The sequence below is a fragment of the Anguilla rostrata genome, chromosome 2, assembly GCF_018555375.3.
Source record: "Anguilla rostrata isolate EN2019 chromosome 2, ASM1855537v3, whole genome shotgun sequence".
Taxonomy (NCBI): domain Eukaryota; kingdom Metazoa; phylum Chordata; class Actinopteri; order Anguilliformes; family Anguillidae; genus Anguilla; species Anguilla rostrata.
Window position 1 is genome coordinate 50583576 of NC_057934.1, and position 27879 is coordinate 50611454.

Here is a 27879-nt window from a genome sequence, read left to right on the forward strand (position 1 = left end):
TGTGATATCTCAGAATAATGTATCTCAATGGGATACAATATGCAATATAATACGACAACATAATTCATAATACATTTTAATGTATAATACTTGGAATATTTATTTTGTAACTTGGTGGAACCCATGTGTAACAAACTCAAATTATTCAACTCAAACATATCACATAAAAATAGCAATACCTGAAGCTATTACACCCAGGAGTAAACCAAAAAACCACAACATAACTCATCCCAGTATTAGTTATGCACTTGCGTTACTCAGTCAGGACATTTTGACGCACTTCCACTGGATCAGCTAATGTGCAATACAGGATGCTCCCTCTCAACCCAGTTCTGGCTTTTGAAGAAGGAAGAACCTGAAATTAAGAACATCATCCACTGAAAATGATTGTAAAAAAGTTAAAAAAAGATTAGCCTGATTTACCACCATATGTGAAGTGGACCTCTGATAATGACCAAATATGAACAGTGTAAAACTGTTGAATTGAATTTTGGATACATTTTATCTCTCTTAGATAATTATTGGAGACACTGTAAGATAAACTAATATGTATTGTAAAAACTAAACGTGTATGTACCTTCAGATAGATTTTGCATCTTTCCAAAAGGAATCTCCATTTCAGAGCTGTCCTCTGCACCTCTGTCAGACAAACAAAGTCTTCAGCCTGGAAAAAAAAGATTATCCGATGAATATACATAAAACTCCAATTGAGTTTAAACTGAGCCTGTAAATTTTACATTTGATTAAATCCTGGGAATGAGTGACAATTAAAGACATCAATGAAAGGTGGGTTTCACCTCAAAATTCCAGTTCACAAGATGAGACCAATCTGACCTACATTAAAGCAACTCAATGAATCCTATTCTTGTTTTCATTTTCATATTGAGCGACAAAATGTCTGATTCATAAGTGAATGTTGGTACATCTAGCGCAATCACAATAAATAATTTGTTTATTGTAATCTGCCTAATAACATATAAATGCCATCATAAATGCTCATTAGACAGACTCATATCTCAGGAGTTCTGCTTCAAGGAACAGTGGAAACTTTAAAACATGTTAAAATATGACCTATTATGATGTTTCCATAAATATGGTCACACCGACCCAGCCTCTTTTGATAATCCCAAGGCAAATGGGATTGAATGACTGGAGCCTTGTGGCCTGTATTTGCACTCACCGTGCATCCCAGCGTATTCTCCGCTGCAGTGCCGGACAGCGAGCAGGACTGCAGCGTGCCCGTGTGATCAGTGACGTCCACCAGCAGGTCAAACCCCGCCGTGGCCTCCAGGGGCTGCCCTTGCGCTGGGCACGCAGCATTGGCGCACACCTGCATTTCCTCATTTACCTGAAATCTGCACTTGGCACTGAAATACACACCTTGCCCATTAATGCCAAAAATCAGCAGTAAAACTGACACTTCTGCAAAAGTGCCCCCTAGAAAATGATACAGTGAATAGGCAATGAGCAAATGTACATTGCTTAATGTCGCATTTAGAGAAATGACAACTCCTCAAGTCTCAGGCATTAACTCCATTATCACGTTGTGCATTAGTAAAACATTGTTCAAGCAGATGGGCATTTTTAATACACGCGTACACTTACCACCTGCTTCGAATGACTTTGGAAATTGAGGAGTCAATACTCAAAGTGGTCATGAAGCCATATGTGATTCCATAGATGGTATCTTGCCTCTCAAGATTTTCCTGAGCTCTGAGTTTCAACTGATTCACAGTGAACACATCAGTAATAGAATCCACTGAAAATAGGAACAGATACAAAAACACAGCGTTACATATCAGGACACTAGGTACTGAACTAAAAACAGACCTGGAAACAACAGAATTCCCACAATGATGGTTTCTGGAAATTCTGTAATAGTGTCACAGTTTGGGCACACTCTTAGAAGGTCAATGTCAACAAATATGTATAATAATATTTATTATTTATATAGCGCTTTTCAGAACACCGAGTGACCATTTCCACCGCAAATTAAAGCATTTCTTTCCTGCAGAGATGACAATGCCTTGAACAGCCCTTTTCAATTCCACCAGCTGAGTATGAGCTGACCGACCTTCTCAGTGAAAAGTTGGTGACGTATTTCTACAGTAGAATTCCAGGCGCTGGTACTCTGCCAGGGGTCATGCAGGCCGTTCTGGCCACAAGCGGCAGCCCAACACCCAATTTACTGACTTCACATTGGTGTTGCTATTTTTTTTGTTCACTACATGCATGTTATAATCATTGCAGTTTGAAATTAAGTTTCTAGCATCTTATTAAAACAATATACGACTACATACATGGTACTTCTCCAGGCTGTTTTTCTTGATCATCCAGTCCTCCGGTTTCTGAGAACTCTCTGGCATAATTAAAGAGCTGATTGGCCTCTTTTGTGTCTTATCAATTAAAGAAAAGGATTAAACACATTACACACACATTATCAGAAACAATGTCTAATTTTACTTATTTACAGTAATGAATAAGTTCAGGGCCTGCTCATTTAACTGGGCTAAAATTAAGAACTAGACTAAAGATTTAATAATCTATACACCCAAACACAAATCACAAGGTCACAAATCATTTATATGCCAATAAAATTAGTTAGTAGATTGCATATCACTTTCTATTTGTTATAACCCTTCAAACTTTTAATTCCAGGGATTTTCTTACCAGGGTTGACGGTAATGATTGTTTTTGAGGTAACTGTGGCAACCATACTTTTGCGGAAGTTATCAAAACTGACACGTGCATCTGCAATGAAGAGCACTAAAAGAAAAAAAATTATAAGACAAAAATTATAGTTCAGTGACCATTACAATCAATTTCAGTATGCATGTTCAAATTGTAGACTATCTCACTGCACCTGTCTCTCTTGTTATCCACGCCTGAACCAGCTGAATTGCTTCTCTGTCCCAACTAAACGAAATGGAGGCCACATTTCACCAGTCAGAAGGAATAATGATACTGTATGCACATACATGCATTATTAACTGGAAGAATGGTCCTTCTTCTCACCAGGTTAAGGAAAACATTGTCTCGGTTTCATCAAAGAGTTTCACTTCACACCTCTGCCCTTTGCGACCATCTGAAGTTGTGAAATACTTGATCTCTCCGATCTGCAGCAAGAACATCAGTGATTTTTCAGGTGATAAATCTCATAATGGATCATATTTCATTAACGCACTACTGTTGCTATAAACGGAGGTGATGAGCGCCGTCTTTGTCCAGAATTCAGCATTCTTGTGACTCGGATCTTACCGACTGAACAGCTGCGAGAATATTAATCACACTGCCGTCCAAGGTCTGACCATTTGCAACAATATCCCCCAATGAATAGAAGTCAGCTGGATCCTTCACAGGCAGATGGAGCAGAGCTAGGAGCCTGTCGTCTGCCTCCATATCTGGGTATACACTTATGGTGGAGTGATTTTCAGTTACCAACAGCCTGTAGAAGCTGCAATGTAAAAAATACATAAGCAGGTTTTAAAATACACTTCCAGATAATTTCAGATGTAATCAGAGAAGATATTTAGCAAAGACCATTAGACTATTACTCAGATAAATTTTGAGCACACCATATTGTACTGTATATCATTTTAATAGACAGATTACAATAACAAATCTTCATACAACTAAATGTAATAGGTACAAAAGAAAGTAACTCAAATGTTTATTACATTTAAAATGTTATTATAATGGCAGTGATAAGTTTTGTTGTATGTTTCTTTCTTCAAGGGCAGAACAGGAGCTTCAGTCCATGTTCCATACACACAGTGCAAACTGATTGCATATAGCCTGGCTTTTTACTGTACTCTAATTGTTACCTTGCTAATTAAGGCCCAGACCGAGAGAGCAATGTATGGTTTACATGCCCATTTTACTGTTTATAGGCTAATAGCAATAACAAAGATGAGATATGTTTCACATAGTTTATTTCTGTTAGGAAATATTACATTACAGGCATTTAGCAGATGCTATTATACAGAGCAACTTACACAACTTTTTACATAACATTTACATTCCACCCATTTATACAGCTGGATATACTGTATACTGAAGCACTGCAGGTTAGGTATCTTGCTCAAGGGTACAAGGGCAGTGTCCTACATGGCCACCCAGGCAGTGGATTATGTGTGCAAAGGTTACGTGTGTATGCATGCAAAGCAGTCCTTCAAGTCTCTTCTAAAGGATAAAACTTTACCTTGGAGTTGAAGGGCAGAATCTGTCCTCTTTCTCAGCATCTTTTGTGAGGACTAAAGGATTCTCAATAATTACTGCAAGACAATGTTTTCCATTAATATCATTATAAGAAAGCATAGGGTCTTCCCTTTGCACAAATGAAAAGAGAAAGATTATCATGTAACTGCAGTCAGCAGTCCAAACTCACTACAGTGCCTTGGAAGAGGGCTGATGAAGCATTTCTTTTTTTTCATGAAGCTAGTGGTCTGTGTAAACAAACACTGGAAGGTATGAAGTTATTTCATTTGTTTTTAAAACAAAGAACTGTAATGACTTGAAAAATGAAAAATGTTTTCTTTTATTCTGCAAAGTAGAAATGGATATGAATGGATGTATCACATTTCTTAAGTAAGAAAAAATAACATTATTAATATCCCACAACATTGGCACAAAAATAAGTTCTTGTCAAGACCTGAAATTAATTCAGAATTGAAGTAGGACCACTTTGAAAAAGACAGTTGAGAGTCCACTGGTACTAATTCTAAGGCATATCACTTGCATATGTAATACTAAATATATTTTGCTGGCAGAAATGTTTTGCCTTTAGTAATGATTTGATAACCTGAGTAGATCACAATCATTCTAACATATCCCGGTAATTAAAGTCACTTATATAATGTCAATTATTAAATACATTACAAATTCAGAAAACTGAGTGATCTCACCACAGTCTCCAATTCTGAAGCTGTTGGACAGCCCATGGATATAATCATCTGTGCCCCACGATGAAGCATTGATGAAATGGTCTGCTGAGTCCTTAATGGTAAAGCTGAAGGTGAATCTTTCGGAACCAATATCTGACAAGTAAAACAGGTCGTTCAAACAATGAAAGTGAAAAAAAAATGACAGTGTTAATTCCTTTTGTAAGTAAATTTTAAATCTTGTCAGGAGAGGGCAGTAGAGAGCCTTTCAAATTTAATGTGAGGAAACGCTGGCACCCAACTTGAAAGAGAATATGCAAGTGCAAAAATTATTTTGCTATGACTATTGACAAACCTTAACCCAAAAGTTCTTATTTGAGAGGAAAAAATACTTTACTTTTCCTGTCTGGAAAGCCTTTGACATCAGTTTTCCCAATAACAACCCCTAAAATGTTCTGCAAACAAAAAATAACAGAATACAATTCAGATGAAGTGAAAATTAATAAATAAAAAGGGGGGGGGGGGGGGGGGATACACACCACAAAAGCACTTGAAATTTAAATCATGCCTAAAACCAAAATAAGTAATTGTATTTATGATATTATAAGATCCTTAATAACTGTCGTTAAATAATTAGGCATAACTACATAGCTATTAGAATAATGATTAAGAAGTTATTAATTGCCTTTCTTTTAGTTAACCTTTTGACCCTGCCATCGAGATTTTCCCAGCCACTATGCCATGCAGGGAAAAAACGCTATTAGGCTAACTCACCGGATGTGTACAGTTCGGATGTAAATCAGAAATGGCCACGTAGGTATGAGCAGTGGCATGGTACGTCATTTTCTTTTGAATAATATTGACAGAACAGACCCCCAGAAGTAGAACAGAATGCAAGACCTATAAAAACAAGGGCACCAAGGTTGACTTGCTAAAGTTAGGAATTCTCAGCAGTTGTCTTATTTATCTGTACGTCTAACGTTAGCTACCCAGCTAAATCGTGTTACCTAGGTGTTAGCTAAGGTTAGCCAATTTATTTTCTCACGGAAATAATACTGAACTTTACATTACTGTCAAACAAGACATATTATTTTCACAGAAGTTATTCCATATCTGACAACAGGAACATTTAGTATTATATTTCAAAGTATCGGAAATCCACGCTTGTAGCGTATACAGTTTGAATTAGCCTTACCACAACAATAAATAACCTTTGCTAATTTTTAAACATTACCCAGCTACGTGACTGACAACGCGACTCGAGCTGGGCGTAAGATGGTGCGCGTGCAGTATTGCTAGATAGCTGGCCTGCCAGTTAGTAAGCATAGGCAGCTAATTGTATGTAGCGTAGGCCTAAGAGCATTTTGAAGCCTTGTCGTAAAAAGATATACAGGGCTGACAAGTGCAACGAGATAGCTGGTTTATCATTTCATTTTCAATCAGTACAAAAGTGGTTAAAATGTTCTTGCACGAAATGACAATATAGACTAACGTTAGTAATTACGTTGTGAGTTATGTCATAGAAATACATTGGCAATCCATGAAATAAAGTATTGTCTTAAATATGGTTATTTAAGGTTCAATCAATAGCCTATTTTAATCAGAATTGGCCTATGTATATTGCCTTTCGGAAACAAAATATGAGGTTTCCCTACATGCTAAACAGGCATTCACGTGTTTAGACTGGTGAAAGAGGTTTATTTTATTTATCTTCGTGTGTTTCTCATTAATTCCTGAGGGGTAAGCATCAAAATTTTGTTAAGTTTTGGAGCTTAATGTACTCTTAATCGTTTTGCTATTGGAAGAAGCTATTTGCTTGGAAAGACAAAAAGTTTTGAAGCTTTGGTATTGCTTCTGTGTTCATTCTCCTAAATATGTAGCAAATTATGTTGAAACTGGAGCCAGCAACTCGTGCAGTCGGACATAGCCTATGTCTGAGAATCATTTCAAATTCAATTGTCCTACAGTGTCTTGTGCCTTGTTTTCTTTGCAAAATTGGCATTTCATTATTGTTGAAAACATTTGATTTACCATAAATAGAACATTTTATTTTATTCAGTTCAGTTGTTTATTTTTTCTGTGGATGGCATTTAGTTAGCATAAAATGCCTGCTGTTGCCTCACAGCAAGAAGGGTCCTTATAGTTTGAATCCTGGCCAAGGCTTTTCTGAGTTTACATGTTATTTCCATGTCTGCTTGAGTTTTCCCTAAGTACACTGGTTACCACCGGTTCTTAGTCCAAAGACATGCATTTCAGGTTAATTGGAGAGAGTCTAAATTGCTCCTAGGTATGAGTGTATGCCCTACAATGTGTGTGTGCCCTACCTGGCAAACTGTCCAGGGTGTATTCCTGCCTCTTGCCCAGTGCATGCTGGGATAGGCTCCAGGCCCCCCCTGCAAACCTGATGAGGAATAAGTGTATTTTCCAGTATATTATTTACAGATGAATATTCTTAAGTATTTTTTTATTTTGTTGTGTGGATTTTTTGTCCAACTTCAAACGATTTAACAGGGTTTTGTTTGTCTTTTTCATATTTAAGGCTGAGTATTCTTCCTCAATGCAAGTAAGCATAGTTCTAATCTCCCCTGCAATGTATACAAAGATGTTTTACCAAGCCTCTTTCAAAGGACACAGTGTATGATGGTATTTGATGTTCATGAGCCTTAAAACCACTGTTACCCCAAAAATTATGATAGAGCATTCAGCATAAGCAGGGGTTAAACATACAATAGAGCAAGGACCTTTACACATATTTACACAAAGCCTTATTCACATAGATCAAATATATAAATGGGAGCAAATAGTCTGCATCATTATCAGAAACCTCAGTGGCACTTCCACCTGTATGAATGCACTTGTTTAAGGAGCATTGTGCATTCTCCCAGAGGAATTCAACTCATTGAAATATCAAAGGTATATAACCAGGAGATGTATGCAAGCAAATAGGCTATCTTTTTCTGCCCTATTCTGTAACTACACAGTAAAATGTAATGCCGTTCACTAGCTTTTGACTACATCATATCTACCATCACAAAGTAGATTGGTCCTAGCCTGGGCAAGTGTTTACCTTGAAATACTGTAGGCTAAATGTAAAACACAAACTGGTATATTTGTATACTCTGCAATTCAAGTTTAAGCTTGACCATAACATTTGACTTTACCATCTCTTGTAAACCCATGTATGCAATTCCTTTACACCTTTGTTTTACAATTCCTGAATCCCTGAACTATTTTTCAGCTTCTTTACATATTTTTTGAGGCTAGATTCCTTTATTATTTATTTATTTTCAAAAGCACTCCAACAGATTTAATCTCTCATAGTTAGTATATATTGAACAGAATGACTGGTTTAAGATGAAAATATATTATTATATTTTGATGCGGTCTAATCCAAGAATGGGCTGCTGTCTATAGATGAAATGAGCTCTCTGAGCCTTTCTCGGGTTATATATTACAGTATATATTACATCACACAGCGATCTCAGTAATCTTGGCTATATGGTTCTTCCTGCTCTGGTTGAGAGATTTTATGATCCTGTCTTGTAGACTGATTCAGTCTTTTTCTATGCTGTCCATGAAGCACAGTATGGCAGTACAGTACTGCAAAGCACCTTCATTGTATTATTGCATGCCGTGAAACAGACCACCTGGGCTCATATTTTTTCACCTGTGAAATTGAATTATAATTGTGTATTGGTGATAAAATATGTTGCTAATGGCAAAGGGACTTACCACATCAATATCACGTATCGTCTGCGATTAAAATTGAATTTTCAATAAAGAAATAGAGGTGGTGAAAAGAAAGTACTTCTTCAAAGATCAAAGCCTCTCTGGAGGTGGAGTTATCACTTGTTAAGGTCAGTAGTACAGTAGGAGGCACCTTAGCAGTTTAGTTTAAATGTGCACAGTTGGGCATTGTTCCTAAAGAAACAAAGATCTGCCATTCAGGACTGTGGCATGTGTTAATGAAACAACTGTCTCATTTTTTTTTTAAATTCTTGTGTTTCTTATAGAATATAATAATCCTTTTCCAGGACACACATAAAGCACTCTTTTGTGGCAGATTTTACATGAATGGCTTAATTTTGCACTATAATACAGGATATGGGCTGAGTGAAAGCTCACTTTGCTTTATACCTAATTATGTTTTATTTTAGAAGACTCTCTTCTGCACCAAGAAACTGCAAATGAATGAACACACAATGTGCAAACATGCCTAGTCTTAAATTCCAGTTTTACTCCAAATCATATTACATACTGCCATCAATAGGAAAGGTGCGTATTATCATACTGTGATGATAAAGTTGAGAATCTTAATATAGACTCCTAGAAATGCTCATAAATGATGAACTATTTTTGTCACAGAATTTACCCTGTTGTGAAGTTTTTTTTAAATCAACTTTCCTTCATTTCTACCTTGAACAGAGTGCACACCATGAAGAATATGGCTTCTAGAAGATGCTGAATATTTATTTATAACTCTGAAACCTTATACAGTAAGTAGCCTATCACATTCAATATTTAATCTGTTCAGTAATATGCTTCACTTAGCTGCTGTTGCTTTCTGATGTACATTATGTTTACATGGTTGCATGACATGAAAAACCCAATTTTGTTTTATGAGGTATTAGCTCTAATACAAACGACCCACTAAAGGAGATGTCCTGCAAGTGTTCAAACACATCTACCTCACGATACAAAAGCTTATGGTGCACCTGCACCTGAGAGGTCTCACCACCACAAAAAGGGGAGCGGTGCCTTAGGCCACTGCATTGTCTTGTCTGTTTCTCTTCTATAAACCCACCTCCCTTTGATTCTGTACGCTATTTATTTAATGAGACAGTTATGGCATGTCATCCTTCCACCTGATACTTTGAGGCAGGCTGATTAACAGAGCTGGAGCTGGAACATGATACGGCAGATTACAAAGCTACCAGGATATCAAAGGGTGAAAAACCTCACCCAGGCGTTGTCGGTCACGTGAAGGAGTTCTAATGCTTAGGATTATTCTGGCATCAGGGTTTCAGTGCTGGCTGATTCCCATGCTTTAGTGTGTGTTTTTATACTAGTTCCACGCCCAAATAATATCTGTGGAATGTTTAAATCATTTCTTTTAAGTAAGCGTGTGGAAATCTAGGAATTTGGTATTAATATGCTGGATATTTACTGTACTGTAGTATGCCTGTATGTGGAGCAGCTTCATATACAGGAAAACTACAGCTCTGCTCATTTTAATTTATATTTAATTATTAACTTGAACTATGTAGAAATTTATTTAGTAACCATTTCCCTTTAAAAAAAAAAAAAAAAAAAAAAGACAACTTTATGCTCCCTGTATTTGATCCACCACTTTGTGCCCTTTGGGTGACTGCTGTGCCACCTGCAGCTGAGGTGTATATATCGTTATGTATATATATATATATATATATATATATATATATATATATATATATATATATATATTCCCCAGGCCAGTGGCTAGGGTCCATACTGGAGGCCACACAGTACTACCAGAGAGGCAGTGCTAATTACAGGCAATTTTACTGATGACAGTTGAAAAATTTGTTCTCAGAAATAGTTTCTACAAGGAAAAACACGTTATGATCTTCTCCCACATTCTAACAGCATGGGTGCAGTGTATAACCCTGGAAAACTCAAGGGGTCAGACTTATCTGTACTGTAAAGCGGATTTGTACACCTGTGATGATCTGGACACCCGGCCATCCAATCTGTGCCACACAGAGAGAGAAAAAAGCTGCAATAAAAATGAACAACATGTTTATTATATTTGGTTGCAATTTATTCAGCTGGTGAAGTATTCTCTTGGTTAAGACATTCATTTTATTTGGTATTAGAAGTTATTCACAAGCAAATCAAACAAAGCCTGAAATTTTCTCATTTAAATGTAGCCTACCTTGTTAAATGTTTATGTGTACCCCCTCCTGGACTGACAAGCATTTGAATTAATCATGCGGTATGACTGAGAAAAAATGTAATAACAAAAATGGAGGTAGAATGGCCCTGTCTTTCGCTTAAGTTAATTGACCAGGTCAACTGGAAACACATAAAAAAATAAAAATATTCCTCTGCATTTAATTGCTGTAACATATTCTTTCATGTCCATAATCACCATTTACTTAACCTTCACCCAAAATATAATCACCTTCCCTCCACTGACAAGCAACCGATTCATTTGTCGTAGAATTGCATCCATGGTCTTTCTCTTTGAACTTGAACTCGTAGTTTTCTCCAACAATGGAAAAACTCATATTTCACTTGATGACACCACAATATCCTTGGGAGGGGACAAGGTCCCAAAATCTGAACCAAATGTGCCTACCTGCCTGCTTTGCTTCAGGCTCAGTAGAACAAATAATGAGTAGTTACATTAATTATTTTTCTGTTTACGTTTACAGAAACTAACAAACTAAGCACTAAAGTGAAGCATAGCACCTACAGTGAGCTTTATAATGTTTGGGACAAAGAAATTTTTTCTTGATTTGGCTTGGTACTCCACAATTTTTGATTTGTAATCAAACAAGTGACGTGGTTAAAGTTCAGATTCTCAGCTTTTAAATAAAATGTATTTTTATGCATTTTGGTTTCGCCATGTAGAAATGACAGCACTTATACATAGTCCCCCCATTTCAGAGCACCATAATGTCTGGTACAAATGGCTTCACAGGTGTTTTTGATTAGCCACGTCTGTTCACTTGCTTCCTTAGTGCAGGTATAAGAGACTTTCTGTATCTAGTCTTGATTGCCTTTGAGTCTGTTATTGACATTTGTTAACATGAGGAACAGAGCTGTGCCTATAAAAGTCAACGAAGCCATTATGTATAAAAAGCGCTGTAATTTCTACATGGTGAAATCAAAGAGAATAAAAAGATGTCTTTGCCCCAAACATTATGGAGCTCAGTAATGCTCCTGTGATATGGAGAGTTAAGAGTCAATGGATACATCTTTTAATCTTTCTTTGACCTTGCTACACAGTTTAGCTGACTGACAATCCAGTTCCACAAGACTCTGTTCACTTACTAAACTTAGTATGCATACAAATTTAATCACATTGCTAAATCTAACAGTAACTGAATTGCCATCCCCTTTTTTACCGACATATGCAGTCTTACACACACGATTCAGCCCATTGGCACTGTGTTGTCTCTTTTCCCCGGATGAACGATGCACAAATGCCCTCAGGCCTCCTCTGCCATTGGCTTTGCATTTATCATTTTTTAATTACATTGCTTCTTTAACAGACAGTCACATTTCCATTGGATGTATTTAGAATTTTAAAGTATGTATAAATATATTGGCAGTTTTAGGTCTTGAATAAAGGCATCCTCAAAGATGCTTTCAATATGTGAAAGGCTGTCAGTGATGGAATGTGCTGTAATAGGGTGCCCCCCCCACCACTGCGCACAGACATCAGGAGGCAGCTCCCAGGAGTGCACCACAGGGAGGTCAGAGTTGAAATGGCTGACCCCAGGATTGTTAATCAACTGTGCTACATCTGCCGTCAGCTGAAAGAGCTGCAGTGTTAACCTGAGAGATGGCTGTAGTCATATCAGAGGGGCCATCAATACGCACTTCATCAACCCTTTCCTAATGCTCCCCTCGCAAGTCATTGATATACACTTGTTTAGGGATCAACCATTCACATTGACTGTTCTTCTTGTTTTTCCAAAAGTACATTAAGTATGAATTACTGTACATCCGAGTATCATTGGTTGATTTGTAGTTACAGTTTTACATTTTGGGAATTGGCTTTTCATTTTTATTTACTAGCATACCCGAGGAAAACTGAGGAAGGTGGGTATAATAAAATGGCTTACATGACATCATAATCCTCCGGCAGAAGATAGCATGCAAACACAAATAGTTTTGTTTTAGTCTTTCCTTCTTCTGTTAACTTCAATTTAATGGAAATGAGATATATGTTTTTGACCGAAAAAAAAGTCTTCAGAGTCTTCATGAACTCGCAAGCTTTGATCAGATTATATGATTCATAGCCAAGAAACTGCTTTTTTGGAAGAACACTAGCCTTCCAGGCTTGATTTTGGATTGTAATGAATCCCATATATATATAACAACTGTCCAGTATATTATCAAGTTTAACATACAGTTCTATGTATTTAGTGGTCACAGTATGCCCTGGTCTTTCTATTGCCACATGAAGGCTTTAATTGTACCCTCTAGGCCATGCACCCATTGATTTACAGATGTATGTACAGTGCCATGAAAAAGGTAGATGCCCTCTTACTGATGTTCTCTATTACTGCATATTTGTCAGGCTGAATGGTTTCAGATCTTTAGACAAAATGTAATAATAAACAAAGGGACCCTGAGTAAACACAAAATAAAATTAAAAAAAAATTCATTTATTTAATCAAATAAGTTATCAAACACCCATGTCACCCATGTGAAAAAATAATTGCCCCCTTAGTTATTTAATCAACCAATTAACCAAATTTAATTGATAATTGGATTTAGCTGATTGAACACAACCAGGCTTAACTGCAGCCAGCCCTGTTGAATCTAAACCTCACTCATATTGAACCTTAACATCAGAGTGAAGTAGCCACCACAAAATGTCTACAAGCACACTATGCCATGATCAAAGGAAATTCCTGAAGAGATGAGAAAAATGTTGTTGAAATATATCAGTCTGGAAAGGGTTACAAAGCCATTTCAAAAGCTCTGGGACTCCAGAGAACCACAGTCAGAGCCATTATCTCCAAATGGAGAACACTTGGAACAGTAGGGAATTTTCCCAGGAGTGGCCAGCCTGCCCAAATATGCAGCTACAAGTCATCCATGATGTCATGAAAGATCCCAGAAGAACATCCTAAGAACTGCTGGCCTCTCTAGCCTCAGCTAAGGTCAGTGTTCATGACTCCACAATAAGATAGAGACTTGGCAAAATGGTATTCATGGGAGAGTAGCAAGGCAGCAACCACTGCTAAACAAGAGAAACATCAATGCTGTTTACATTTCGACTGCACCTTTGTATGTATATATTCTTAACTGCACTACTTGTACATAGGGCCACTGCAGTTCAGCAAATGTGCAATATCTCAGCTGATAATCTTACCGTATTGTATTGTTTTATATCTTATTGTTTTATAGGTTACTGCAAATATATACATTTTATATTTTATTTATATATATATAGCACTCTAAATTAGTTTAGCTTGAACTCTGTTCTATTTTTAATTGCTGTTATGTGTGAATGCACCGTCAGAATTGCTACTCACTACTTCGTTGTACACTGCAATGACAATAAGGGAATCTATCTATGCTCGTTTCAAATTTGCAAAAAAGCACCAGAATGATCCCCAAGCTGTTTGGGATAATGTTCTATGGACAGGTGAGTAAAAAGTGGAAATTTTTTGGATGACATGGGTCCTATTATGTCTGGTGTAAAGCAAATACAGCATTTCACACGAAGCACGTCATACCAGCAGTCAAACATCCTGGTGTGATGGTGCAGAGATGCTTTGCTGCCTCGGGACCTGGACAACTTGCCATTATTGCAGGGACCATGAATTCTACTCTTCCCTTGAATATCCTTCAGGAGAATGTCTGGTCATCTGTCCGTGAGCTGAAGCTGCAGTGTAATTGAGTTATGCAGCTAGACAATGATCCAAAACACAGTTATTAAATTTAAGGGGGTAGTTACTTTTTTGACATGGGTGATATGGGTGTTTGATAACCTTTTTCATTCAATAAATGAAATAATAATTTTAAAAATGTGTTTTATGTTTACCCATGTTCTCTTTGACTTATATTGCATTTTTTCTAAAGATTTTAAACAGTTCATTGAGACAAATATGCAATGATAGAAGATATCAGGATACCTTTTCACAGCACTGTATGACAATTGTTTTTTTTTTTCCTTTTTGTCTCTTTGAACGTGACATACACAGTCATATTGCAATGAAGACAAATACCAGATTTACTTTGTTCTTTTGCCTTCATAATATATTTTATAAACGACACCATAAATGATACTGCGATTCAGCATGACTTTGTATGTCATCATATCCATCTTTTTCTCAAAGCTGGTGAATAGGCTTCTTTCTTATAATGGCTTTAGGCTGTTAGTCTACCCTTTACATGGTAAGATCTTTCTCTGGGTGTGAAACATCTGTTCCAAGTTGCATTGCGTGTCTCTTCTCAGCCTGTCAGTTATCAGAATCCTGGCACCGGCTGTCTCAGACCCATCCTGTGTAACCCGAGTCCCTCTGAAAAAGATTCTCTCCACCTTCAGGGCACTATTTCACTTGAAACATTCCATGATCGGAAGGAAAAACATTAAAACGCACATGCAAGAACACACATGCACAAACGTACACATATAAATACACACATACACACAAACACAGAGACAAACACTGAAGCACACACACACACACACACGCAACACACACACAAAGTTTCATACTCAGGGTCAAAGGTATGGGTCATAATATTACACAAACTATTTTACAAATAGTAAAATATATTTAGCATTACAATAAAAGTGCACGTGTTGTTTAGACTTTTAGCTAGATTTAGGTCACTGCTGGATAAGAACAGCATTTTCAGTGTTAAGTCAGTGACAAAGTGCACATATAGAACTTGAAAGAGATATGCCCTGGAGATATGTGACAATTTCATTTTGAATTCCAGGAATCATTTGTAACCTCACAGCCCAAGGTAAAGCCTGAGTTCATTGAATGAAATCTGTAGTCTGCAGTAAATTATTTAAGTCTACAATATACGCAATCACAGAGTGATCACTCCACTTCATTTAGAAGCTTGAGTACACAAAAAAACATGGAGAATGTAGGGACTGCCCACATCCTGGGGCAGAGTGCTAGATATCTGCATTACTGCAGTCAAACACACGTCGAGCTGTCAGATCATAAACATGGAAATATTACATGGGCTGTACTGTCCTATAGATCAAATAATAAAATGTTAATGTTGTCATATAAGTTCTAATATGCTTGAGATGGTGGAGCAGTGTATTATTTTTAATTGATTATTTTTATAGTTAATTGACTTCTCGAAAATGAGAGCAGACAGCTGCCTCCCCAGACTGCACTTTCTATATAATTTGTTTGCAAATATTCCCCTCTTGAGAGGGATAGCAATCAAAGGCCTGCAATTCTCCCAGGTTTTGCATGAAACCCAGTATTTATAGACCAAGTGAAAATAGAGGTGCCATCAATTACTTTGGTTATACTGTATGTGTCTTACAGCCAGAAGAGCTACTTCATATTCTCAGAGGCTGGGTTTCGGCTGCAGTAAACCAAAACCCTCCCACCAAGCACAAACAATGGCGATTCTCTTCAGTCAGACCTGTGATGCTACATCTTTGCTGAATGTGCCCACATCTTTGCAGTCAGACCTGTGATGCAACATCTTTGCTGAATGTGCCCACATTGTAGATTCTCCAGAGACTGAAATATAGCAATTATAACTTGTTTGTGTAGCTAGGTAAAGGTATTGTTGGCTTTTTTTTTTGACCGAAAGCGATATGCATAATCATTGATTATTGACACAATTCTCCATTCTGATTAATTGAGTTCTCAATTTTATATTTAAAAGTCTTCCAGAATGGGCCAATAAACATAATCTACATAACATAGTATTTTATCATGTGCAATATGATCTCAGAAAGATCTTGTAATAAAAACATCCTTCTGAAATGTGTTAGCTTTTTTGTCTGCCATAATGCTGTTGACCTTAATGATGCCATATTTTTAGCTGATTTGCTGGTAGCAAAGCGTACATTATATAGCTGCATTATTATATGCAACCTTTTATCTTTCATAACCTGCCTTACCTTTGTTTTGATATATATGGAACAGAATTGTCCTAATGTCATATTTCATTCAGACTAATAAGATGATTCCTTAGGCTGACAATTAGACATTTTTATGTTGCTAACCTGAGGAAGTCATGACTGCTTGATACATCCAATTTCCTTTCAAATACTGGTGACCTACACTTACACAGGGCACTCTGAATAAAGGTAGAATTGTGTCAACCATGTGATCAGCATACCATACAGGCAGTCAGACTAAATGTCATCTTTGAAAGCAAATCCATGGGAATCCCTCAGTCTGCCTGCATGATGCTATGGACATTCTTTGAACCCTGATGATAGATCAAGTTGAATGATTATGTCAGTCATATTGTCCAATTGCATAGAATGACTTTCTAAATAGCTTCTTGATGGGGGGGTGGATGGTGGGAGTGAGTCATGGACACGGATACCTCACTTTGTTTAAAAGCAAATGGGACAGGGAAAGATCACTGGCAGCTTTTGTACTGATGACAAAACCAGTTCCACTGATGTGACCGCCTTAAGTAATATAAGAGAAACAGGTAAAGACAAGTCAGTGCATTCATTTGAGCAGAGAGCATTAAGATTCAGTTCTCAGGTTGTAATTCCAATCACCTGTTCTGAGCTGAACAAAGCCAACAGTCTGTTTCCCGTTGAGCCTGTGGAAGCTGGCATTCTGCAATGGGCCTAAATCATATTAATAATGTGCTGATGAAAAACTGCACAGATGGAAGGCAGTGAGACAGCCCTGCATGATGTCAGCAATCAGCATGTTCGAGCTGTAATGTTTCCCTTCTCAAATAATGCATCTGTTATATTCATTTCAAGGTGCAGTGCCAATCCATTCATTGGCCGTTTGACTATTTGACTGAATTCAATTATAGTCAGCCTGAACTTTCTGAAGACCTCATATAACCGTTTATGACATCAATATGTCTTGACGCACAATTTGTAAATCTGGATTGTTTGGTTATTGTGCCTTATAAGCACAGCAATTTACCTAAACCTAGGCAAAATATGAAAGTCCTTTGAAGGAAAACTTTATTTCTTGAAATACAATACAGGGAAGACCGGACAAAGTGCCTCATTCATTTGATTGTACGTAAATGGCATGCCCCTGCCCTTCTCCAAAAGTCAATGCTGTAAGTTGGAGGAAAAAGTTCTATTAAGCAAGCAATGGATATTTAAGGCTGGATATCAAAGAGAAGTAATTACTTGGAAAATTCTTATCTTCTGCGATAATGGAAAAGATTCATATCATGATTAATGTTACCCTAGTAAAGATTTTGACTATTTCTTTATCTGTATTGATAAAAGGTTTAATAGACCAGGCCTACACTACTAACTTCCTTCATTGTCAATATGTGCAGTTGTTATGTCAGAACAGATAGGAGAATGGCGTATAGTCTAAAAAATACATCACTATTCATCAGTGTAGAGACATGCTCGGTGGTATTGTCGCAATACTGTTGAATTTTATGTCTCGGAAAATATGAGCTGAAATTCACCTGATTTCAGCTTTTTCAGGATTCATAGTAAACATATACTCTACATTTTTCATGTCTTCAAAATCACCATAAATGAAACTTTGGGATGCACTGTACTGTATATGGTATGGTATCAATTAGTAAATGCTAAATTGATTGATTAATCTGGAGTGCCATTGCTTAGCAACATACATATCTGTAAAACCATAGGTTGAACACAATGCAGTCACAATCATAACAGACATCTTACCATATTACTTTATAGAAATGTTTTGCTCACATTTTGCTTTAAACCATCTTGAGATTCTGATAAAGTGCATACTGCTTTAAATAACATTTACTACAGCACTGTCCAGAAACTTTGCTTTGTGTTTTATTTGTGTCCTACATTTTGCATGACTCTTTTAGTCTATTTTCTGTACAGTAGATGTATCAAGTGTGTTTCATAAGGCTGCCCAGAACAAAAATATAAACAGTGGGTCTCATCAAAGTTTTTCATTTTATGAATAAAACAGGTCTTTTAAGTGCTAAACGGAAAGGCACACACACTTGTTCAAGAACTCAAATATATAAAGAGGGAGCTCATTTCTGAGTTGAATATGTTCCGAAGAACAATGAGGCCATTTTACTCCTGAACATGCACAAGTAAAGGAATGAAAATTACTATTTCTGTACAAATCCTGCTATTCAGTCATTGTGAAGGAATTTGAAACACTATAGGAAATGGTGCCATAAAATACATTTCAACTGAAATTACATTTGAAAGTTTTTAAATGTACCCATTTACTGGATTTCTTTTGGAAATAGTTAAAATAGAGTAAATGAAATTATACCTTTAAGGAGAAATGACATCTCTTTGTGCCAGATGAACAGCTCAGGCCTTGGATGCCAGTCACTAATGTGAGGCAAAGCAAACTGCCTCCAGTCTGGGGTTTTCTTTAGGTGTTTTCTCTCCTTGCCTGCAGACTGGCAACCCCACAGGGGGCATCTGTGTCATGCACTCTCAAATACACTTAGATCTCCTTTGCAAATAAGGAAGAGCACATCAACAGCTACTGCTAAGCAGTGATTGTTTTCCATCTATTTATATAATATCCACAGATCACGAGGTGCACCACCGTACAGCTCTGCTCCTTAGTAATGGGTGGTAAAGTTTGTCTACTGAGGGTTATGTAGGGTTGGTTTAATGATAAAAAGACCTTTGAGATGCGGTTACGGGTAATTAAAAATTGTTGACACTTAACAGAACAATTAATAAGCTGTTTAATGGTGGCTAGTTAATGTGTCTTGCAAAGGCGACCTTTTATAAAATGTATGATGGCAATATTGTATACTGAGATGCAGATTCTGATTCAGCGCAGAGTAACAAGGACTTATCTGTTTCAGGATTTTGAACTTCTGCTCTCAATTATGTAATTAGCTCCGTTATATCTTAATCTGACACAGAGGTGGAAAGTCCATGGGTCAAAAAGTAAAAGGCTGGCCATGTGTTGCTTCCACCATGAACTCAACCAGCTGATTTCATTCAAATAGCTCTACTTTCCGGTCGAAGAATTCTGCTGATTAGCAAATCCAGGTGACTGGAACAAAATAGTGGGGAGGACTTTTACTTTTTTAACCTGGATTTTCCACATCTGATTTGACATTTGTGAAACACACCAGCTTCAACCACAGACTGCAAGAGAATTGTGAAGATTTTACTGTGATCATGTACAGGAGTGAACCAGTGCAATTTATAGAGCAGTCAGAAAACTAAAACTAACGTAATTGGTTGGAACAAAAACCAGCCTGCAGACTGATCCTTCAGGGCTGGAGTTGTGCACCATTCCTTTAACTGGAAATATTATCCCATTGAGATGTGTCTGCTCTGTACCATTCTGGAGAAAACATAAAAACATGTCCTTGAGTATTTGCTTTTCTTCAATATTTTCCTCAAAAAAGTGATATAAGAGAGTAACTGCAAAATGTTAGAAACACACTTTCTAACTTATCTCTCACTTTCAGTTATCTTCATTCCTGGTCCTCAAAAGCTGCAGGGTCTGCTGGTTTTTATTGTTAGTTCACACTTTTTTGATCAATTAAACCAGCCAATTATTAATGCGAAAACTAAAACCAGCAGACCATGCTGCTGCTCTCCAGGACCAGGAATGAAGTACACCGTAAATTAAGCCAGCTTCAAACAGTGCAGACTATGCACCTGAATTTATTGTACAGCTGCAATATTTGCTGGAAAACAGGAACACCATACAGCCTCTTTAGTGATGATTTCCTCATGTAATTTAATTTGTCTTGGGTAATGCATCATTCATCAGAGTAATGGGAAGGTGGTTACTCCTGCATTTAAAATGAGATCTCAGCAGTCAGTCCTGCTCCAACTGTGTTCCTTAGAGGTAAACCATCCGCACGTGTTTAGGGAGTCATTAACTTTCACAGTTGGTCACAATGATGTATGACAAAGGACAATGGGCTCATTAATCTACTGCTGACATCACCAGCTGCATATGTTGTCTATTTTTCAGAAATGTGACTCCAGTCTCAAGTGGAAATTTCAAGGTGACAGAGATAGTTGTATTTTCCACAGAAATGGTACTGCTCCTGATGTCTCTTTCACGGATGTGAGAAATCTTATGTCCTGGCATACGAATAATTAAGTTTTATTTTGGAAGTGGCATGAGTGACTGATCTGACATTTGGTTTGAACCTACTGATGACCTGTAGTTAAAGTATGGGTTTAATTCATTTGGATAAATCCATTATGTTATCCACCAATATTTATTTTTGGAGAATTTGTGTGCACAGTAGCATTATTCAAATTTTTCTCCTGTAACACTGCGTTTAATTCTATTAATAACTAACTGTTGAGGAGTCATGTCTCCCTTGAATAATAAATACAAATGTATTGGATATCGATTCTCATGAAGAGCCACCAGGTCCAGGAAATGATTTGTATACAGGATAAAATGAACATTAGTCATTTTAGAGATACTGAATCTATTATATATGTTTTTATTTCATCACACATAAACTATTCTAATGCTGTTTTTACATTGCAATACGTCACATCCTCTTTAAGTTGTCCAAAACTCAGCTGCAAAAAAATCAAGAGGCGGGACCTTATCACCCCTATTTATCTTCTTTTCACATTTTACAATAGATTTAAAAAGGTAAGCACCAGACATTATAAAAAATGAAATAGACCAGCCAAAGAGAAGACGTTGTCCAATTTGAGGATTCACACCCTTATAAAACATCATTTTATTGAAATAAATAAATATAGATGCTCAGCATCTGAGGCAGTATCAGGGAAACTTAGTTAACTTTTCTGGCAAAGGCCTCCTGTAATCTCATTGATGGTAGCAGATTTCCTATAATAGATTTGGTTAGTTGGGGTCATTTTTTTTTTCATTTTATGGACCCACGACAAGTATCTGTGCCCACTGAAAAACAGCGGGAAACTGAAGTGTGCTCCCATAGTGATTTTCTCCACTTGGTACAACTAGCATCAGTGGATTATTTGTTTTGCTAATATGGAGATTTAAGATGTTCTTGAGGCTGCTGTTGCAATATTCATTGCACCCCTATTTGAAGCTACTGCAGTAGGTCTTTGGTTGAAAACTGAAGCCTGATATGGTAACAGGTTTGTGGTTGATAATCAAAGAAATATCCAGCAAGGCCTAGAGAATGATGTCTCTATTGAGAAACAAGTGAATATTTGAAGGGAAAGGCTTTGTCAGCTACATGTACCAGCCGAAATGCCAACATAGTTAAATATATATTTCTAATGTCAAGTTTTACCTTGTTTTAGTATCACTGGAGACATTCAGTGGTAAGTCTTGTTTTATTATAGTAGGTTGACATCCTTATTTCCTAACTAGCTAAGCAAAGCGACCAGCTTTTCATGTGGAATATTTTATGGTGCAGTAGATGGATAGTTACAAGCCTTTCGTGTGTAAACCATTTTTACCAAAGCACTCTGGGACACCTTTGATTTATAAACAAAGCATATCAAAAAGTTGGTGGGGTGATACCACATTGGAGAGAAAAGTTAGTGAGGCTTATATACTGTATATCTGAGCCTGACAAGTGAAGCTATTATACGCCATGGGTGACCTCTGGCCTATACGTCAGGGCCAAGATTGTGACACCTTTTCACATGAAAAGTGTGAGATATTCACAAATGCAAGCAATAACAATCATGAAGAAGTGTCTATGCAATTTCGCTGATACATGGGAAATATGCGTAACATTTACTTTGTGTTCAACCTGAATGAGGCTTTGTTCAGTACACAGCCAATCAGGTTGCCGCTGTTGCTTTGTATCATCAGCATGTGAGTAATGTAGGTCAGTAAAAGGCTTTTTACTTTGCCCCAAACAAAAATATTCTGTGACACTGACAGTGAAGATAGCACATAGACAGCCTGTGTTTTGGGCATGTGTAAATCTGCCTACCATGAATGATTCTTGTCAATATTAGTAAAGTGCAGAAGAATTTGCCCAGTGGGGTTAGGTGTTATTATTAAGGTATTGGTTACACACTGCTCCAGACAGACTGCCTGTAGCGCTAATATGTCTGACAATGTGAGCCAGTATGTCTTGTACTGTATATCATGCACATGATCAGTCTTGTGCAATACTAGTTGAAACAAGTGAGTACAAAAATTTTGTGTAAATTATTCACAGTAATCAAAGACTTCATCATAATATTTTATTATGAATGACTGTTTGTTAAAAGGCTGCAAAGCTCCATTGTTAAGCTAATATGAGTCAGTAAGTCAGTCAGACCACGTGTAATCAGCATGGCATTTTCCACATAATTTCATTCTGGAAACAGGTGCGTTTCAGTGTTGGACGCTTCTAAGCATTTTTCTCAAGAAATATTTTTTTTCTTTCTTTCTTTCGGAGAAATCATCTCCTTTTGTCAGTCAGACAATGACATGTGAAAGTGAGTCCTGTGCTGAAAGCTGAGTCCAGTGAAGGAGATGAGTGATGCAGGGGCTAGGGGCCCAGGTTAACAGCAGCAGTGTGGCTGCTCATTTCTTCACCGTGCCCAGAACCATACGTACATATCTCCCCAGTCGACTGGAAACATTGAATCAGAGGGGACTCAACATGAGCAGTGCAGACCGAATGCGGAAAAAGTAGCAACAGCAGGAAGAGCATGGATGCATCCTGTTTCCTAACTTTAAATACTTTCACCCCCCCCCCCCCCCCCAAACTGCACTCATACACAATATTGTGTCACAGGTAGTAAATGTTTCTTTTGCACCCTAGTGCTGGAAGGGCAAATAATAGCTTTGGGAAATATTAAACATAATGGCATTTCCAATAAAATGAGAAAAGATTTTATTTCTTTGGAGAGTGAAATCTGACATGTGGTCCCATCCTGTGTGATCATTTTCTGTGTGAGTTGCTATACTTTGTGTTCTCATGAACTTGAAACCCACAACTGAGACAAACACTCATGCTTGACAGACTTATGGAAAGCGTCAATCTCTGGACAAATTGCCTGCTGTGCTTTGTCCTTAGTTTGACAGTGGTACTATACACTTAGCAGCCTGATTATTTTAAAGAGATTAGGTTTCTGCACTCTTATGTGATTATGTGAATTTCTATATGTATATGTGTGTGTGTGTGCCTATGTAATCTTTAAATGTGTCTTCAAATTCCTGCCTCATATAAATGTAATAATGTTACTTGTCCATTTTTATGACTTCATGATACCTGAATATATGATAAAAGCATTATACAAAACTAGTTCAATCATCACTGTACTTTACAGGTTACTGACCATTCCCCAACATCTCATCAATGTGACAAATGTTGCAAATGATGCAAGCTTGCAAATATAAAGATACATAAAATATAAAAGTATATTTGTCACAGAAACAATTATGATTATGATTTAATAGATAACTAGAATTATCAGACAATACTAATATAACTAACAGGGATTTACTTGCAGTGACTAGATCTAATAACCTTGCCTTGAAATAGTTGAGGAAAATGGAAATTCCCACTGGGGAAATGATCCAAATTGTATTGCTAGTATTAGCTGTCTCACTGCATCAGTCCCTTTCTGGATGGTAAGCGCTTGACTGGGTGTTATGCCACATATGGGAGCAATCACATTTTGTTGTAGGCAACCCTTCAAGAAGAATTAATAACAGAGTGGTTCTGTTTAATAAAAACATGGAACGTATTATTAACCAATCTGACCCTTGTATGAGGATGGCAAAATGCCATTCCATGGATTGGAAACATGATTCAGATCAGGAATTTTCAGCTGAATAGAAGGCTACTGGACTCTAACCAGCCAAGCCCTGGGGTCTGTTCCACAGTTGGGATAGGTGACCTTATGTATGATCATGGTATTTATGGAAATAAGGTTTCCATCTGCTATCAGAAAGCAGGATGGGGAGTCATAATAGCAGAGGAATTCTGAACTTTTTACCTTTAAATACTATTATTGTCCTAAACCACACTGATACAGCCTAGTAGGAGTTCAATCCCAAAAAAAAACCTTTAAGGATAAATAAATGCACATTATATGAAAAAGCCAAAGACCTGTAGGCACATTTTCTTCTGTACAGTTGAAATAAATGGCAAAAGAAAGAAGACAAACAGGAGAGTACAGAAATACAAGCAAAAGCTTTTTTTTTTTTTTTTTAAATCAATGCACAAAATTAAATTTGGGAAAACCTCCCAGTGACTGCTGCCCTACTGCAGACATTGGCAGTTGCCAACACCCTGCTTAATGAAAGACTGCAAGCGGAGCAATAAATGACACTGTGAAGATGGGAATTTACATCTGCTGTAAATAGCATGTGATGACTCACATAAAAGGCTGCCTGTTAATTTGTTAACTCTGTAAAAGACAGAAATACATATTTTCAATTAATTCAGCAATCTATGCATAGGAAAAAATGAGATTTTCTTCAAAGGCAAGTCATGCTGTATACCATGTGGGAAGAGAATAGCCGTCCAATGAGTATATTTGGTCCTATAATGGACTATACACTGCAAGAATCCCACATTTACTGGACTGGAGTGCATTTTTGATCATACTGATGTTTTCTGCACAATAGAGAAGGGAAAAAAAACAACAATTGTTCAATGTCATTATTAAGAGTAGAAGAGAAGAGAAATAATCAAGAGAGAAATAGATTTTGCTCCTTTCTGGTCAGTTCCTAGTTGGGAAGGAAAAATGTGAAGCTACAATTTCTATGTAATTCCACTTCTGTCTCTTTTATCCGTAAATTATTCCATGCATAGTCAGCATCCTCAGTGTGTCATCCTTTTATTCTGAGTGCATGTTTCTGATTATTTTTTCTCTGAACTGAAGGAACAGCCACAATCTGATCCCACATAAAATGCATATTTCCATCATCTTCTAAGTTATAGGATTATAATTGGATTCATCTTTTTTATAGAAGGCAAAAAGCCACAATTGTAAGAAACTATGGCAAGCCTTTACTTTAAATTTCTTATGAACTACATACTAGGATAAGTATCTTATAACCTCATGCCTGTCAGATATAATATGTTTTATTTTCATCTTTAAACAAAAAAATATATATTTTATTGAAAGTGAAAATGCTTACTTGTCTGAGGATAACTTGAAGTAATGAGTAAATTCCTAGGGATTAGAAATTCCAAATCAAAAGTCCCAGTCCATGCCTGGAAGTTAGAAGTGATTGTACTTTGTATGATGTTTTTGTTTTACAGAAACACCTAGGGCACAATTTGTTATGAATTGGTACAGATTTCTTTGCTTTCTGTGTCTGCTTTCTGTGAACTTTAAAGAATAGCACACTGACCTGTGACAATAAAATTCTCTGCTATGGGTACTGTTTGGTGAGGGGGGCAGTTTTTGTGTTGTAGAATTCCAAATCCACCCATTTGTGCTTGAATCAAAAGAAGGCAGTTTGTAAAAACATACATTTATTTTGCTAATTGCTTGTTAAGGAATTCTGAAAGCATGAATTCCTTTAGTTCCAGGCTGTAGTACAGACCGGTGACACCATACTATTGTTTGGCCTCACTGAAAAAAGCTGCATTCCCACTGACACACTCATCTCATATCCTCTTCTCAACACCCCACAGTGTTACTGTATTAAACACTCCTTTTCACTTCATTTGACGAAAGGAAGAAAGGTTGGGTGGAGAGGGGGGTGCGGATTGTTCCAGACCGTATCATCCGAGGAGACAGGTTTGGGGGCCCCAGCTCTGGCTGCTCTCTGGGCTTCAGTCTGTCTGAGGCTCTGTCCCCATTCACAGTCTGGCCCGAGCACTTTGATCAGGCGACCATTCAAGGGGAGTAAAACGAATGGATGAAGAACCCTTTCAGCTCTGGAATTAATATACTGCACCTCACAGACATAAACATGCTCACACAGACACACACACACACACACACACACACACACACAAAGGCACTTTGCTATTGACACACATGCAAATACCCAAGGCTTGTGTTTCGCAATGTTAATTTGCTTTTCAGTTACTTTATAGCTTAATTTTTGGCGGTTTTTGCGTATGTTCATCGAGGAGATACCATGGTACATATTGGTGCTCTGGGGGCCTTTCACAGTCAGTTGTGAAACTGAAAAATCTCAGTCTCATAATAGACAGGTCATACAGTTAAATTATCATGTGTTTTTGCTGCACTTAATTGTTGTTTATTTTCAATGGGTTAAATTATCATGTCATTGCTTTCAAGTGTAAATACTCTGAACCTCCCAAGGCATGTAACCACTCAGATACTGTGTTAGATGAGAACAGTGTGCTGGTTCAAAAAGTGACTCTAAGAATATGATTGACTTGTTTATGCATGCAAATCTCTGGTGTACATAGTGGGCTGGGTTTGAGTTAGCAGTAGCTGCCAGTGCAGGATATTTGGTGGGGTGAATCGTGCATGTCTTTTCCTCTAGTATCTCTTTGTATTTCATAGTTATCTTTGCCTTTCACGGATTACCAGGAGATGTATAAAGAATTGCTGCTCACATAAAAAGACCTCTATGATGATGATGCACCATTTTAACTGAAGTGTGAATGCCAATGTTCTGTCTCAACATCTGGCATGTCTGGGACAAGGTGTCCGTTTTAGTACTAATGTAGAGCTCCAATTAACAAGCTCTCAGGCTCATTGATTTCCCTCCACTGCGACTGTGCTGTGATACATCGGCCTAGCACAGCCTGACAGAAGAGAACTGAGTGAAAGTGCTATAATAAATGCACTGCCATGTCATCTCTGAATGCATCCTGAGGATACATCTACATTTCCCCCCTTACTTCCCCCGCCCCCCACTCATCCCGTTCCTCTCAGCTCACAACCAGACCATCAATATTTTATTACCTGTCCTTATAGTTCCCTATTGATCTGCCCTTCCCTGGCTTGAAGCTCGTATGTGGACTACAATCCACTGCATAACCTTTTCTGCATGTCATGGCCCTGGATGGTGGTGGGGACGGAATTAAACTGTGCTGGTTTGAGCTGCTCATCGATTGCTGGGGAGGTGAATGGCATGTGTCACATTAGGAGCCCTCGCTGTGTGACCTCACAGCCCCTCCCATAGCATAAACATTGGAGAAAAAAATTAAATGACTTCTGCCCTGAATATGAATATCAGCCTAATGGATTCAGGTTGATGCATGATTAAATATTCAGTCTCGT

General features: G+C 37.4%; 1 protein-coding gene and 1 long non-coding RNA gene across 4 annotated transcripts; one reads left to right on the plus strand and one right to left on the minus strand.

Annotated features, from left to right (window-relative positions):
• Positions 1-63: 63 nt before the first annotated feature.
• meiob (meiosis specific with OB-fold) lies at positions 64-6344 on the minus strand. Of its 2 annotated transcripts, none has more exons than XM_064322873.1 (14): positions 6115-6344; positions 5655-5780; positions 5278-5335; positions 4905-5036; positions 4202-4274; positions 3259-3454; positions 3016-3116; positions 2864-2916; positions 2671-2766; positions 2301-2396; positions 1606-1759; positions 1181-1367; positions 578-664; positions 64-355 (listed from the first exon to the last, which is right to left on the minus strand). In XM_064322873.1, the coding sequence occupies exons 2-14, from the start codon at positions 5721-5723 to the stop codon at positions 254-256; spliced, it is 1404 nt and encodes a 467-aa protein (XP_064178943.1). In that variant the 5' UTR covers positions 5724-5780; positions 6115-6344; the 3' UTR covers positions 64-253. The 2 variants fall into 2 exon arrangements, with proteins under 2 accessions (XP_064178943.1, XP_064178941.1); XM_064322871.1 differs by having other exon boundaries at positions 6076-6344.
• LOC135248343 (uncharacterized) lies at positions 5452-16519 on the plus strand. Of its 2 annotated transcripts, none has more exons than XR_010328411.1 (3): positions 5452-5714; positions 9306-9376; positions 16130-16519. It is a non-coding gene; the product is annotated as an uncharacterized LOC135248343 (long non-coding RNA). The 2 variants fall into 2 exon arrangements; XR_010328412.1 differs by lacking the exon at positions 16130-16519 and adding an exon at positions 10506-10667.
• Positions 16520-27879: the final 11360 nt, after the last annotated feature.